The sequence below is a fragment of the Cinclus cinclus genome, chromosome 11 (genome assembly GCF_963662255.1).
Source record: "Cinclus cinclus chromosome 11, bCinCin1.1, whole genome shotgun sequence".
Taxonomy (NCBI): Eukaryota; Metazoa; Chordata; class Aves; order Passeriformes; family Cinclidae; genus Cinclus; species Cinclus cinclus.
Window position 1 is genome coordinate 16423286 of NC_085056.1, and position 13072 is coordinate 16436357.

The 13072-nt window shown below is 42.5% G+C and overlaps 1 protein-coding gene across 1 annotated transcript in view; it reads left to right on the forward strand.

The window, feature by feature from the left end:
* Positions 1-9118, forward strand: part of ADAMTS18 (ADAM metallopeptidase with thrombospondin type 1 motif 18) — a 76803-nt gene extending 67685 nt beyond the window's left edge. The window contains exons 19-23 of the mRNA XM_062499652.1: positions 895-1099; positions 3564-3755; positions 4118-4330; positions 5334-5481; positions 9003-9118. Coding sequence (XP_062355636.1) covers positions 895-1099; positions 3564-3755; positions 4118-4330; positions 5334-5481; positions 9003-9118 — 874 coding nt within the window. The remainder of the gene's footprint in view (positions 1-894; positions 1100-3563; positions 3756-4117; positions 4331-5333; positions 5482-9002) is intronic.
* Positions 9119-13072: the final 3954 nt, after the last annotated feature.

Consider the following 13072-nt stretch of genomic DNA (forward strand, 5'->3'; position numbering starts at 1 on the left):
GCCATGGCAGGGACACCTTCCCCTGTCCCAGGCTGCTCCAGCCCCAGTGTCCAACCTGGCCTTGGGCACTGCCAGGGATCCAGGGGCAGCCACAGCTGCTCTGGGAATTCCACCCTGTGTCTTCCCCATCCTCACAAGGAACAATTCCTTCCCTTGTATCTAATCTAAACCTGCCCTCCTTCAGCTTAAAGCCATTCCCCCTTTTCCTTGTGCATTCCCTTGTGAAAAGTCCCCCTCCAGCTCTCTTCCAGGCTCCCCTCAGGGACTGGAACACTGCCTTAGGTCACCCTGGAGCATTTGTTTTTTCAGGCTGAACAGCCCCGGCTCTCTCAGCCTTTCAGAGCCCGTTCATTTCCTCAAGACACCAGTGACAGGACTGCTGCTTTTAGAAAGCAAGTTCTTTTTTGATGAATATGGGCCAGTAGGGTTTGACACAAACACCAACATTTGTCACCCTGTGTGAGCGGAGTGTATCTCAGCACAAACACAGTCGGTACATACTCAGCTAAATTCTATCTTAGCTAATTATATCTTCTAATTATATCTCCTAAATACTCCTCCAGCCTCAATGGCAGCATCTCTTTCAGTCCCTGTGGAATTCCAGATTCCAGGTCAGATTCATAGGCAAGCTGGTTCTAGTGGATAAAAGCTATAAATAAGCAATATTTGTTTTTCTAGTTGAGAGACTTATATTTTATCCCTAGCAGAAAGTTCCATGCTTTGAAAATAGATTATGTAACTGCAGCTTTTTGATTGCTTGAACAGATACCAGTACACCAGGAGGTAGGCTGAGCAGGGTCCCTGGCTAATTCACATTTGATAGGTGACTGGCTTTATTGATTTCCTACAGCTAAGTGCACTCCTGTGTTTCTAAGCCACGTTTCCTCCTTTAAGCTGGTCAGCAGGTGAATGGAGCACGTGCAGCAAGTCCTGCGGAGGGGGACAGCAAAGTCGTCTCATTCAGTGTGTCCAGAAAAGGGCTTTCCAAAGAGAGGAGGTGGTGGCCCATTCCCTGTGTCCTGTCAGCACCCCAGCACAGGTACAGGTGTGCAGTAGCCAGGACTGCCCACCCGAATGGAGCCCTGGCCCGTGGTCTCAGGTAATTTGGAGAATATTTACATTTTTGTCTGCTGGCATAATGAAAATACTGCAAAAAATTCTCCTCGAAAAGAAGGAACAGTGCAAATTTTGTGGAGATCAGTGCTTTGCAAGTGGCTTTTCTCTTGAAGATAATATGTAAACCATGTTTGTATAAACATATAAACTAAATGTACATTGTAACCAGCCTTCAGAAGAGCTGGCTCACGAGTGCTTGCCAGAAACGGGCTTGTGGTGTTCTTTTAGGTACATACAAACAGATGGATAATTCTTTCTGGATTCATAATTTAAGGCTCTATGAATTCTTCAGACCAACAACCCTCTATGAGATTTCCCAAGCAATATTAACTTCTCTCAGAGATGGCAGGCAGTCAAAGAATGAAGAAATATTTGGGGTTAGAATTGCATATTAATGCACCCGTGTATATGGATTGTGAGGTGCTGAATTTGTGATTCACTACTGACTTCTGTGCTTTTGCCTTTGTTAGAGTAACTCTCCTGCAAGCTGTGCTGCTGCAGGTATTGCCATGAGGGCAAATCCCAGTGTGCACACCCTGTTTTACACACCCGGTACTGAAATAACTGAGGTAAAGCCACACAAAACTCAGCTCTGCTCCATCTTTCACTACTAATGATATTGCTCATGTAAGGATAAATGAAATACTGACACATCTAGAGTTTAAGAGAGAGCTGACAGTACCCTTATAAAAGGATCTACATTTGTTTTATTTTCCCATCTTCATTTAGTGTCGTTCAAGATGGATTTCAATTAGCTGGAAAATGTATTACTTACATGTTCTGTTTTTGGTACTGTTACACTTTAGGTGTTCAAGAACATCTTGACCTCAGCACTCCCAGCTGAGCAGGAACTGCCCCTACAGGGAGTGCCCTGTAATGTACTATAAAAGAGGAGCAACTATTCAGTAGTCCAGATCAACACTCAGAAAATAACTTTTTCTTCCAGTGTATCTGAAAGAAACCTGAGTGTGGCAGAAGATTATATAAACTAGGTCTTCAAATGCATCCACACTTTCAAACTTTCTTTCCTCTAAGACAAATTAATAAACAAACAAATAAAGAAGCAAATAAATAAAGACAACTAAGGAAAAAACAGTTTTCCTCCTCTTTAAGAGCTGTAAAATTCAAGTTGCGATTTTCAAATAAGCCCACCAAAATTAAGTTCACCAGTCCTGATGAAATGTAGTGAACAGACCTACTGAACAAGTTAGTGAAGGTATTAAGACTCAGCTGAAAACTGTTATATTGCAGACTTAGAGGTGTTAGGAGAAAAAAATGTAAAATCATAGAATCATAGAATGGTTTCGGTTGGAAGGGACCTTAAAGCTCAAGCAGTCCTGCCCCCCTCCATGGGCAGGGACACCTCCCACTGTCCCAGGCTGCTCCCAGCCCCAATGTCCAACCTGGCCTTGGGCACTGCCAGGGATCCAGGGGCAGCCACAGCTGCTCTGGGAATTCCACCCTGTGCCAGGGAGGAACTTGTTCCCAATATGTAATCTAAACGCAGCCTCTCTGCACTAATCAGTGTCGTTTTAAATGAAAAGATCATTTTCTTTGTTTGAGGAAGGATTAAACCCACAGATTTTCAGCATGCAGACATTTCTGTTGCATACTCAACACAACGGTGCTTTCATGAAATCTTTTGAAAACATTTGCAATTTGATACACGGAGTGATTTTGCCTTGGAACGTGCCCCATAATTATCAGTAGAAAGAACGGTTAGGAGAGGATGCAAGAAGGTAGGAAGCTGGCAGCATTATTTCAGGGCTCTTTGCTTCATTTCATCACAAATGGCTCATTCAGGCATTTTGCTGTAAGGCAGTGCAAACCACAGCACGCCTGTTCCACTGAACCACGGCTCAGCACTGCATATTTATTCTGGTGACTTGTCCTAAGCTGCAGCTGGCAGCTAAAATATCTGCCTAACCATTGTCTGTATCAGATTCTGTCTTGTGGCGAGATTCCTTTGGTGAAGGAGTTATGTATCAATTCCCTGGGCAGTTTCCTCTGCCTCAGTCTCATCCCTCTAGGCCAAGGTGAGGACAAAATGACAAATAGCTGAGAGCATCTTGCCATGGGAGATTCTGTGATGGGAGCTTAGGACCAGTTTTCAACTATGCTGAGCAGAGAAAAAAGCATTTTGCTCACAAAAGCATTTTGCTCACAAGTCCAACTTTACCTCATCTAGGGAAAAGAGATATTACTTGTCTGTTCTGCATGGGGGCTGAGAGAGTTCACAGCTTACTTTAAGAACACGTAGGACAATGTTTTAGAAGCAACAGACAGATGTTACTGTTACTTATTTACCAATAGAATTTCAAGTTTACTTCTATCACGATGGCAGCTGTACATCCCATTAGCCATGCTTTCTGTGCTCTGCTGGAAAATGCAAATAATGCCAATTTTCATTTCGTCCAGTTCAAAGAAGTGTTTCTTTTCCATCACAGTGCTCCAAGACTTGTGGGAGAGGTATTAAGAAACGGGATGTCTACTGCAAGAGTACTGGTTCTCCCAAGGTGAAAATCTTGCCTGAAAGCATGTGCAGCACAGACTCTAAGCCTGAGTCCCAGCAGACCTGTGTGCTCGGACGCTGCCCCAAAAATGACCGGCTCCAGTGGGTGATTTCTTCCTGGAGTGAGGTAAAGTGGTGCAGTGTCGTGGCTCACTGCCTACCTTGGCTGCTCTTGGAAATGGGAGGAAAGGGGGTGGCTCAGGGACACACACAAACCGTGGGGAGGAAAGAAAGCTGAGCTGTTGTTTAAAAACCAGGTATTCTAGGTGAAGTGCTGTGAACCCCAGGTGTAGATAGATGTACCCCCATGTCTTTGTTAATCACTGACTGAGGCTCATAGCTCAGTTTACAGGTTACAGAGCACGGGCTTTGTGCGATTAGTTCTGTGATGCTTTTGTAATGCACGGTTTGGGGTGTCTGACACATCACACCTTCCCCTTTATCTGCACGTGTTTGTGAGTCTGCAGCAGCCGTACTTTGCCTCTGCAGTGCTCAGCCTCCTGTGGGCCTGGCCTGCGACAGCGAGAGCTGAAATGTGGAGAGAAGAGCATCCATGGGAAATTGATCACCTTCCCGCAGAGGAGATGCAGGAACATCAAGAAACCAAACACCAGCCTGGAGGAAGCCTGTAACAAGGGAGCCTGTCCATCGCAGACCTTGTATAACATGGTGTCTGGCTGGTACTCTTCGCCATGGCAGCAGGTAGGAATGGGAAATCAGAGGTGGGATGGCACAGAGGAGCCTCCTCTAGTGCTAACAGACCCCAGGTGCCTCCTGCACGGAGCCATTCCCTAAGGAGGAATACACCACTCAGCCACTGAGATGGGATGCAGCTGGTCTGCATCCATCATGTACTCTGGTGCTGCTCCGTTCTTTGTCCTGGAGCTGAAGAATGTCACCTAAAAATGATATGCATGCTTGAGAGGCACTACATTCCACACTCATTTTCCAACACTTTCTTCTCAGTCTTCTTCAAAGTGCACTGTGGTTGAACTACTGCATATCTGTATGCACAATGTATTTGAGCATCTGCACAGATTGCCTGGAATTTCCTAAATACTATGATTAATTGTGGGATCAGTCTGTATTTGTTTCTACATTCTTGCAAACAAGCTTCTGTATTTCTGGAACTTATCTTCTTTATGAGTCATATATCAATGAGACACGCACTCATTTAATAATATTTACATGAAACAATATATGCCTGACAATTGCAATCAGATGAAAATGATCACATTTATCTTAAAGACAACTTTTCATGAAACACATATGAGTAAAAGGCTTATTAATTTTAAAATACTTCATAGCTCTTCCTACAAACTCATAGTGGTTTTCCCCAGATACTGACATAATTATGGTTCTGATGGGAGTTTTATCTGTGTTCAAGCAGCAGGATTGGGCCCAGAGGCTAGAGATCAAAAGAAGTCCATGCAGACAATCAGGAACAGGTTTCTGAAATGTTCAGTTTCTGTCTCAGTGCTTAAGTAAGGAACCAGATTTTCAGCAGAGTCCTTAAATAACCAAAAGACACACACGTCTTTGAAAAGTTGGTCCTGATGGGGATTGGTGAACAGCAGCACACCTGATCCTGACCTCTCTTGCTTTGAAAGTCTCATCCAAGGCCCTTGCAAGCTCCCCCTTTGGCTTTCCGGGGCTCTGCGGGTCTGTGCAGTGAAAGCCAAGGTTGTGTTTTCCCTCTGCCCAGTGCACGGTGACCTGCGGCGGGGGAGTGCAGACCCGGAGCGTGCAGTGCCTGCGCCAGGGCAGGCCAGCTGCTGGCTGCCTGCCCCAGCAGAAACCAGCTGTCCTGAGAGCCTGCAACACCAACTTCTGCCCAGCCCCCGTGAAAAGAGGTAAAACTCAGCTCAAGATGCTGCAGCAGGCTTGTTGCTTAGAGTTCTATACCCAGCAAACATCACCTTTTCACTGCACCACTGATCTGCCCTGTTCCTTCATAAATGTTTTTTACCAGACTTCCAGATTTACAGTAACTCTCTGACATTAACAGCATCTCTTCTTCACCAAGCGAGCCCTCTTAAAGCAGACTTGGGAGTAAACTGGCATTGGAGATTTTAAGATCAGGCATATGATAAATGAAGTATGTGAAAAAGTTACACTGTTTGGTTCTGAACAGCACCTTTATATTCGCTTGTTGAAAAACACAAGCGTTCTATGCTGGTACTGCTTTTGATGAATAATAGTAACTTTGTAACTAGGAAATAAGAATTTGCCATATGCTTCCAGTCTTCCAGACTGCACCCAGCTCTTGGGATTCCAAAATTTCTTCATCTGGAATGTCCATCTTACTGCTTCTGACCAGTGCATGACATGTCAGGGAACATGAAATCAGGGTCTCTCTCCACTTTCATGTCTACTCTATCCCTTCACCTCTTCAGTGTAAGAAGGGAGGAGGAGCAAGAGGTTTTGTGCCGCATAGAGTGATGGAAGGAGAATTCTCTCAGCACTACCACAGACGGAGAGTGGTGCATTACACTGCTCTCAAAAGAGATTTGCTTAGAGAATGGTAACTCCTTTCTAACTGCATGTAAAAACCCATTTAATCTGGTTATCTAGGTATGCTAAAGCACTTTAAACAGTGACTTTCAAAATACTGCATGTTAATTGACTTGTTACCTCTTAAAAACTGGGAGCTGGAAGCAACCTCTATGAAACCTAGGCTGGATTGCATGAGAAAGGTGGTAATGGAGCTGGGAGCAGAGGTCAAGCTCTGGACCTGCATCCTGTAAACTGACATTAGCCAACCACCCCCACGTCTGCCCCAGTTCCTGGCATTCCCTGTGCACAAACCCCCTGTGAAATGCAGTGAGATCCCAGCAGACCATTCTGCTGCATCAGCTCGAGACATGCGGGGTATCAGCCTCATCTATCAGGGGACCTGAATCCAAACAAGGATGTGGAGATGAAATGTTCCTAAAAGGGATAAGGAAATACTTCTGCTGTTTTTATCAGTGAATGTTCCCAACACTTCAAATTAACATTCCTAAAAGGTTCTGCTGTACTTTGGAGTTTCTGTATAACTTCCTTTTCTGTTAGGATACAGCAAGGACTTTTATTTCACCCCTGTTTTCCCCTGCTATATTTCATGTCTGAAGTACTGTCTGTTATTAATTTTGGCCCTGGCCTGTTTCTCTGTCTCCTCACATCTGCAGGAGCCCTTTCCCCTTTATTATACCTGGGTCGTCAGGCTCTAGAGATCAATTATCTCCTTGCTGCTCTCTAACTTTCTGTCTAAAGCAGCAAAAAGAGAAGAAACCATCTGTGCTGGAATCACACTGAAGCAAATCTGTCTCTATTATCAGCCATGCAGCCCCAGTTCAGTGATCACAGGCAAGAAATTAATGTTTCGGGGAGAGTTTGCACACTTTCCTAGACAAACTGGGTCATTTCCATCCCTCTCTAGATGTAGTTATGGTCACCGTAACTTGTACTAAATCCAACTCCTTCAGATGAATGAAAATCTAAACAACTTATAAATACTTGGCTAAACAGAAATAAGGACCTGACTGCCTGATCCCCATCCATTGAATTCTGTGGGACTCTGTGTTCCTTCCAATAGTCCTTGGATTAGGTCCCGATTTCAGCCATATCAATATTAGCATTGCCCTCTGTTCTTCAAAGGGGGCATAAAGATTTATTAACGTGGCTTCCTCAGTGCTTATACTTTTTTTTAAACAATAATTTTATTTTTTTTATTTACCCTTTCATGGCAGGAAAGCTCCTTCCCGTCTTCATAAAAACAGCTTTCCTTCCTTTGTGTGGTGTGTGCTTTTCATCCCTTGTCTGCTTTGCCGACAAATTCTGTCTGTGGCAGCAGGTGAAGGAATGGGAAGGCTGGTACTGAACTCCCAGCTGGATCTCTGCTGACACTCTGTGCAGAACAGAAAGGCAGTGCTGTAGAGTGGGAAGGCTGCAGTTCAGTCCTGAGCTCCCCAGTTCCCGTTCAAAGCCAGTACTTTCTTTCTGTACCATTAGAATTTAAAGACAAGCTCTTGTTTTGAAAACATGAGGAAAAAATGGCATATTTTAGAATTATTATTATTATTATAATATATTTTTTCATTCAAATAAATTTGAAGGTGATAAAGGCATAAAAAATCACCTTTGCCATCATAAAAAAAGAGCAGTGGTGATTAAACCAAAGAAGTTGCTATAGAGAGATGGAGATGCCTCCTTGCCCATGGAACATGCAGAAGTTGTCTGTGCTCTGTGAGGGAGCATTTATCTGCTGTGACTCTGTTACTGATCTGAGAACGCAGACAGTGGTGGCTAGATTTCTGTTCAGTCTCCTTGTAAATTCCTTTTATTGACCATGTAAACAGTAGTTCTGAGAGTTGAACAAAATCTTTTCCCATGCTAGCAGGAGATTTCAGTTTAGCTATAAATTTTGCTAAACCCCATTGAGTCTTACTGCTCTCTCAGACATGGTGAATTTGTTTATAAATCATCCATATGAATCATCACTCTCCTCTTTTAAAGAAACATAAAGCATCCATTGCAAAACTGGAAAGAGGAGCAGCTACGAGGTGCTTTTAAAGCAATGGAGCTGTGTGTATAAATTTTATCTCTATAGAAATTGCAGAGTAATGGGATTTTAATTGAAAAATGTAATTTGGCTGTATTTGTAACTAAAAGCTGGGCTTTTGAGAGCTAACCATGGTTAGCAAGTCTCTTCTCCCATTGCAGTTAATTAAGATTTTGCCAACATGGCATAGTCAAAGTCCTAAAAGCCTGATTCATGACACCTAACTGAAGTGTCTGAGAAAAGAGATTTCTGAGGTTCCCTGCAGAGTGGAAGGGAGAGAAAGAAGTCTCTCCAGAAAGTGCTGTAATACAAGCCTGGAGCAGAGGACTTTGTGCAGGGCCCAGGCATTCTGAGTTCCATGAGGTCTGTGTGCAAGTAAACTCCATGTGATGGTGATGATGGCAACCAGCAGCTGATACCAAATGTGGAGTAGGCTCATTTGTATGAGTACCTGGCTTTGGAACAACATTTGTAATCAGAGATGTAATCACAGATGGCTTTTTTTATCCTCTAATGTGGAACTTCCTCTTCTTTTCCTGAGCTACAAAGTGTACTCCAAATTTTTTAATTCCTTCAACATTTGAACCCCTATAATATTAGCTCTATCTCAATCAAGCTAACAAATCTCTTAACAAAAATTAAATGGCTCTTAAAACAAGAAACTAGTATTTTTGAGATGAAAGTTCATTCATGTTTCCTCTCCTTTGAATCAAGTTACTCATTGTGTTTTTAATATTACCAAAGGCATACAAGGGTATGTGGGACTATTGCCTGACTTGCAGACTTGGTAAAACACAGTCTTACCATATTGCTTGGGTTCCTCTCCTTCAGATGATCCTTCTTGTGTGGATTTCTTCACTTGGTGTCATCTGGTGCCCCAACATGGTGTCTGTAACCACAAATTTTATGGCAAGCAATGTTGTAAATCATGTACGAAGAAGAACTGATAGCAGTGTGTTATCTGAACCCTTCAGTGACAGGATTCTCTTCTTCAATTTATGTTGGAATTATCTCTGCTTTGAGGCAAGACATGGTGCCACATAAACCACTGATGGAAGAGACATTTTGTCTAAGGGAATGTCTGAGGTACAGTGATTGTTGGATATATGTTGAAAAAGGAATGGTTTTTCTTTCTTATTTTTTCTTAATTTGCTGGTCTCACTAAAGCACAGGGTACTATGGATCACTTGAACACTGAGACTTGAGGGGAAGTTCTTCTTTCTTTAAAAGTGTCATTTTGCACTGTCGCATGTTACAAGGAAGAAATTAAGGCAAGAGAGCCTCTTTTGGCTGATTTACCAGAATGCAAAGCAGGAGAGCTTGGGAGCTGGAGGAGGAAGGCTGCAGCACGGCCGCAGGACAGACCACACCATCAGAAGAGTGTCCTTTCCTATTTTTTTGTGACTGTTGTCCCAGGGTGAGGAAGCTGTTTGCTCCTCCGGAGGGACATCCATGGCTGAGGGCTGGAGAAGGCAGTGTCACATGTGTGGCCACCAGAAGTAAATAATGCACTACAAAGATACTATGGTGCTCCTCTACCAGACTTGCTGCTGGAAAAGCAAGTTGTGCATCATGCTAATGTTTTTTATAATTTTTGAAGAATTCATTTTCTGCTTCATGTAGAAACTCAGAGGTGGTTAACTAGTAACTTGAAATGTATTTCTAGAAATATGCAGCATTAGAATATTTGGACTCTCGATATTGCTGTGTTACAAGTAAAATAGAATTTCATATTTCAACTAAGGAACTCGGATTGATTGAGCTCAATGGTTATGTTTTCAACTTTCTAAGCTCATTAGATACTTAATTTTAAAATTTAAATCTGATATTTTAAAGTAGTTTTGTTTCAGAAGCTAGATTGTTTGAATGCCAAGATACCGAAGAATGTCTTCCTTCTAATCTCAAATCTCTCTGCAAATTTGGATTCATCCATTACCCAAAGGAAATAACAAGAATATTGCAATCCATTAATTCATGCTGAAATTCTAAAAACAGTTATTTATTCACTCTACCTCCCGCCTCCCTCCCCCCAAAAAAACAAACATGGAAAGATAAGCGGATTATTTGCTCTTACCAAATAAAAGTCAATTCTATTTTTATACACTCTCCTAATACTTGTATTTAGTTCAGAATCCACCAGCAAGCAAAAGAATTTAAACATGCTGATATTTGTGGCCGTTCAGTATTGAGATGTTGATGGTACCATGTATCAAAGGGTGCCATTCAGGAGGTTTCTGCATTGAAAAAACCCCAACCTATTTCCAAACCCATTCCGAGACAGAGCTGTGTCCTACTGTAATTTTCTGGGGAGTGCCTATGAGGGGCATATTTATCTAATTCCACCCAATCCCACAACTTTGTTTGATGAATGTAGTTCAGTTTGAGTGGTTTTTTATAGTATGGTTTCAGTGTAGGATTAGCCAGCTCAGCACTAATGCCAGACAGTGGTCACTTAAAATTAGCAGTTCCTTCTGAAACAATTTAAATTAAAAACATGTATTCTGTGATACTTTAGGAAATGATTGGAAACATATCTCAACCTACACTTCTCTGTCTTGATATTGGACATTGTGTAATTATAACTTTTTTCCTAGGAAAACTACAAGGTTGTTTTTGTTTTGTTTTTATAATTGTGTCCTTTTTATTATTTGATGTAAAATAATTAATTTATTAATGCATAGCTTTTCCTTTATATTTCTTTGCTCACTTCAACTGAGGAAAGAAAATTGTAGTGTCACAAAGTATGAATTATGGTGTAAAAAAAGCAAAAACTATAAGTGTAATATTTAATTATTTTATAAGCTTTGTAATAAAATAACTGTTTCACTATATTTGGAATTGTAAAATTCATGAATAAAATATGGAGGTTATAAGTAAATATCAAGTGTTATAAGTGCTGTGTGCATTCCCTTGCATCTTTGTTGATTGTCCCATAAGGAGAAGGTTATCTGGTTTTTCTGTTGCTGTGTAATTGGGAAATTTGGCCCAAGAAGGCAAAACCGGGCAAAAATCCATGGTTTTATTTGCATGGCTACACAAAAGCTAAAATACACAACAGTACATCTGCAAGACAAACCGGAGCTGTGGCTCCTCTCAGTAAAGCCAGTGGGGATTTGTGTATCCCAGAACCAGCAGGATTCTCCCCTGTCTTTATCTGCAAGGTGGTGCTCAAGATAAGGAGTCTCACTCAACACAGCAGGAGCTTTTAACAGCCTCTCCCATCTGCCTGGGGATACTTTAGCTCTCTAAAACTGGTGAAAAACTTTCCAAGACAATCGCTAGGAGGGACGGTATCATTTCACTGGTCATGTCAGTTATATTCTCCAACATATACTGGTGCTTTTCCCTTCATTCAGAATCACTCAGTCCTCTCACAAGAGCCAGATATTCAGAGGGCTGTTGATAGAAATACTGAGATGCCTCTGACATACAGTACAATCCAGAGATCAGTCTGCTCCTGAAGGACTCCCGGCAAGAGCTCTTTGGAATGGGATTTGGACTAGTGATTTAAATAATTAATATGCCCACACAGGAATTCAGACTATAAACTTCTTAGTGTTTGGGCTAGAATTTTGGAATTAAAATGAACCGATGGTTGTCAATGAATTACAGTGTTGGAGGGGGATGTTGAAAGAGGAAATATTGCATAAAGATGTGCTGTTGTGTGCTTGGATCCTCCCCAGGTCCACAACTGTTTTATTGCTGAGCCTTTGCAACGGTATTTGGTACACAAAGCTTGGCAGCTTTCTGGAAGTGTATTGCTGCAAGGCTCACTTTATAGAGCAGAATGGGGCCTTTTCACAAAGGAGCAGCTCAGTTTCCTGTGGTCAGATTTCATCACTCAGGTAAAGGATGCATCTGCCCAAAATTCATACAGATATTTAATGAATAGCTTGATTGTGTAAATCAAACTCAACTCTCTCAGATGCCCAGAAGACATGAAATGCTGGAGACAGATGAATGTTTCACTGCATGTGGTTTTATGGTAACATGATCCATATCCCATATTTCCTTTATTTTTCAGCAAATCCTATTCAAAAGCAGCAAGAAAATAAATTAATATTACTATTTCTATTGTAATTGAAGTGCAGCATTACAGAGTCACTGGGATGCCATTGTGTTCAGGGTTATGTGTACAGGTCATGAGGGGCTCAGAGTCCTGAGTGTGCCAAAAGAAACTAAGGAAAAGATCATGTTGTTAGGGAGCTCATGGTGATTGGGAGAAGTGCTGCTGCTGGCTCACTGTCTGTGTGGACAGTGCAGGACATCTCCAAGGCAGCTCTGTGCAGGTGAGATCTGGAGGAGCAGTACTGAGGAACTTTATCCTGACACTGCTTTGGAAGCAGAAATAAGGTGTGTTCAGTGCTGAGTCCTAACCAAGATAGAGACTGTCCCAAGAGGAGGGAAATCCAAGTGGATCACTCACCTGCCAGTTACTGGGGACTGAGAAATGAGGATTTGGCAAAGCTGTAAGCCTCCTTCTTGTCAAAGAAGTCCTGAAATAAGGAGATACAGCTTCCAGGAGATGCTTTAAATTCCTCCCCAGGCACTCCTGTATGAACATCAGCCAAATCAAGCTGATCTCCCTGCCCATTTCCTGCACACTGTGTACCACCACTGTGGATATTCTTTGTTCCCTGCTTTTCAGGACAAATCCAGGTCCTGGCTGGGCTGGAATGTGTCCTTTGATGTAGATCACACTCTGGAGTCTTTTCCCTTGAGCTTCCCATGTGCACAGTCAGAGGCAGAGGGGCAGTGGGACTGATCTGATCCTTAGCCATGCAAAGGGCTCTGATGCAGGAGGTTATTTACAGCACCTGCCTCACAGTGCCAGGGGAAGCCACAGCCTCTGCCTGGAGCACAGGGAATCACAAACACACCCTGGCCTTCTGGCAGCCAGC